The sequence below is a fragment of the Cibotium barometz genome, chromosome 53 (genome assembly GCF_041138505.1).
Source record: "Cibotium barometz isolate CiBa-2024 chromosome 53, ASM4113850v1, whole genome shotgun sequence".
Lineage (NCBI taxonomy): Eukaryota > Viridiplantae > Streptophyta > Polypodiopsida > Cyatheales > Cibotiaceae > Cibotium > Cibotium barometz.
In genome coordinates, this window is record NC_141098.1 from 14,035,627 (window position 1) to 14,038,089 (window position 2,463).

The 2,463-nt window shown below is 44.9% G+C and overlaps 1 protein-coding gene across 1 annotated transcript; it reads right to left on the reverse strand.

The window, feature by feature from the left end:
- Window positions 1-1,064: 1,064 nt before the first annotated feature.
- Window positions 1,065-2,177, reverse strand: LOC147608323 (glutathione S-transferase U19-like). Its single transcript, XM_086789347.1, has 2 exons — window positions 1,772-2,177; window positions 1,065-1,696 (listed from the first exon to the last, which is right to left on the reverse strand). The coding sequence occupies exons 1-2, from the start codon at window positions 2,102-2,104 to the stop codon at window positions 1,340-1,342; spliced, it is 690 nt and encodes a 229-aa protein (XP_086645473.1). The 5' UTR covers window positions 2,105-2,177; the 3' UTR covers window positions 1,065-1,339.
- Window positions 2,178-2,463: the final 286 nt, after the last annotated feature.

The window sequence follows — 2,463 nt, forward strand, 5'->3', positions numbered from 1 at the left end:
TGGAAAAGGTGTGGGCCACATAGATTGCCACATGGAGTGTAAGGTGGTAAGAGATAAGAATGCCACATGGCATGACATATGTAAAGGAGATTGGGCTAGAGGCTATCTTCACTAGAAGCCTCTCATTGTATAGTTTACAACACATTGTGATAGAGATTTGGTTGAGTGTGCCTATCTTGTCTACCTTGCATTAGTGTGCTAATTATCTTTATGGATTATTATTATTATTATTATGAGCCTCCTTAAGCATATGCTAATCATATTATGATTAGACTAGGCTTAGCACAATTCCACATTCTTGATAGGCATAAATGGAGGCTTGCTTGAAATCCATAGCAAGCCTCACATTGTTGCATTTTCTTGGATGGAGGATCTACTTTTACTCCGAATATCCCTTTCTCACATGATCTCAACATTTCGTGTTGTGGCATCACATTTGTACAAGTTTTTCTCATGATGGTTAGGCTCCTTTTGATCCACTAACTTTCTCTCACGTTTAGGATTATTAGTTTCTATATGTAACCACACAAGCAAGAGTGAGTTTGTTGTTTTCAGTGCATTCATGTCTCCCAAAGTGACAACTCCCTTAGATCTGAAGGTTGCTATGTCATCCTTTTTCCACAAAAAGGTGATCATGACCGAGATTGATATAACAACTCCGAGCAATGTGGCAAATTGTTGTGAAAAGGGGGAGCCTCTTGTGCATTTCAGGTTGGACCCATATATGTTCATTGCCTTTATCGTTTAAGATTAAGGGTACCTTTAACGCTTAAGATCAAGGAACTTTAAATGTCAATTGATTATGCATGCAACACCACCATTTCCTCTTACTTCCATGCGTGGAAGAGAGAGAGAGAGAGAGAGAAGTAAAAGATGCCGCGTGAAAGGAGAGGATTTTTTGCTATTCATGGGGGTTTTTATCAAAGATCAATAATCAAAACCTTATGTATGCCATGTAGTATCCTTTCTTTAGAGGGCTTTCCCATGCTGACCACCTCCGGTAATTAAACCCAGACGATGGCAACACTTGTCAATAAACTCATTATCACATTAACCAAGCCTCAGTAGAAATAGTTTATATATATTCTTTAAAAGCAAATAAAGACTGCACTTTACTAGACTGGAAATTCGCATTGAAAAGATGAAAGAAGACATGTTGCTCAGGGATGGCACTACAATCTACTACACTTGGGATCACACGTGCGGGAGGGTTTTTCATTCGTTTGGGAAGGCGTGAGGCTTAGGGTTCTCTAAGATCACACGTGCGGAAGGTTTTTTTATTCGTTTGGGAAGGCGTGAGGCTTAGGGTTCTCTGTGATCCCACGTGTGGAAAGGTTTTTCATTCGTTTGGGAAGCGGTTTTTTCTCAAACCCTTGGCGGCCTCTGTGAGCTTTGAGAGGCTTGGCAAGCACGCTGCGGGAGGGGACTCCCCGAAGGCCTTCAGCCAAGCCTTCAAGCGGGGCAACTTCTCAAAATCCCACTCAAAGCCGGCCACAGCCTCCAAAGCAGGCAGCACCACCACCAAAGGGCCCAACACCACATCAACAAAGCCGATCTCCGAGCCCCCAAAGTAAGGAAACTCCTTGTTGTTGGCAAAGGCCCCCTCCAAGCTGCTCAAGTAACCCTTGCTCTCCTCTATCGCTGCTCCAAACTCCTCCCTTGGCACCCTCATAAGCTTCAACACAGCCTCCAAAACCTACCCCCCACACAAACACCGCACCACCAACTTAGCATAACTATTTCAATGAAGAACTAGCTAAGGATTGTTTACCTTCTTATCACAGAAATCTGCCCAGAAACGAGCCATGGCCTTGTCGTAGGGGTCCTTGGGCAGCAAGTCTGTGCCGTCAGGGGAAGGGAAGGCCTCGTCGAGGTACTCTACGATGATGAGGGATTCGGAGACGGGTTTGCCCTTGTGGAGGAGCACGGGGACCTTCTTGTGGATGGGGTTGGACTGCAGGAGGAGAGAGCTCTTGTTGGGGCCAAGCTCTTGGGGGACGCTGGTGTAGGCGATGGCCTTCGCAGCAAGGGCCAATTGAACGCGCATCACGTAGGGGCTGACCCAGAAGCTCAGAAGCTGAACATCATTATCGGCAGAGGCCATCTACTCTAATCTTTCAGAGTCTGGCCCTTCTATGTACTGCTGCTGTGGAGAATGAAGTGGATGATAATGGCCTTTGGATTCTGGTGGTTTTGTAGTGGGATGGATGTCCAACTGTCACTTGAAACGAGTCAAAGAACGATGACACTCGCCCTTACGATAGCAAGTCTGGTAGCTTCCCCTAGTTAAAGTAGTAGGCACAGTGCACACATAAAGACTTTTCCACGTTACTACTTGGGAACAAATCAAATGCTACCCAAACCTTCTCCTCTTCTAGAACCTCCAAATTCTTGCCATATGGCAGTTTTGTGAAACTCTTCCTTAAGATAATAATAAGATAATAAGAGAAGAGAAGTGCACAT

What these genes read in the sequence shown, in the direction of transcription:
- LOC147608323 (XM_086789347.1), bottom strand. Translation starts at nt 2,104, where the DNA reads ATGGCCTCTGCCGATAATGATGTTCAGCTTCTGAGCTTCTGGGTCAGC. An exon ending in CAGATTTCTGTGATAAGAAG is followed by an intron (nt 1,697 to 1,771) that starts GTAAACAATCCT and finishes TGTGGGGGGTAG; the next exon opens with GTTTTGGAGGCTGTGTTGAA.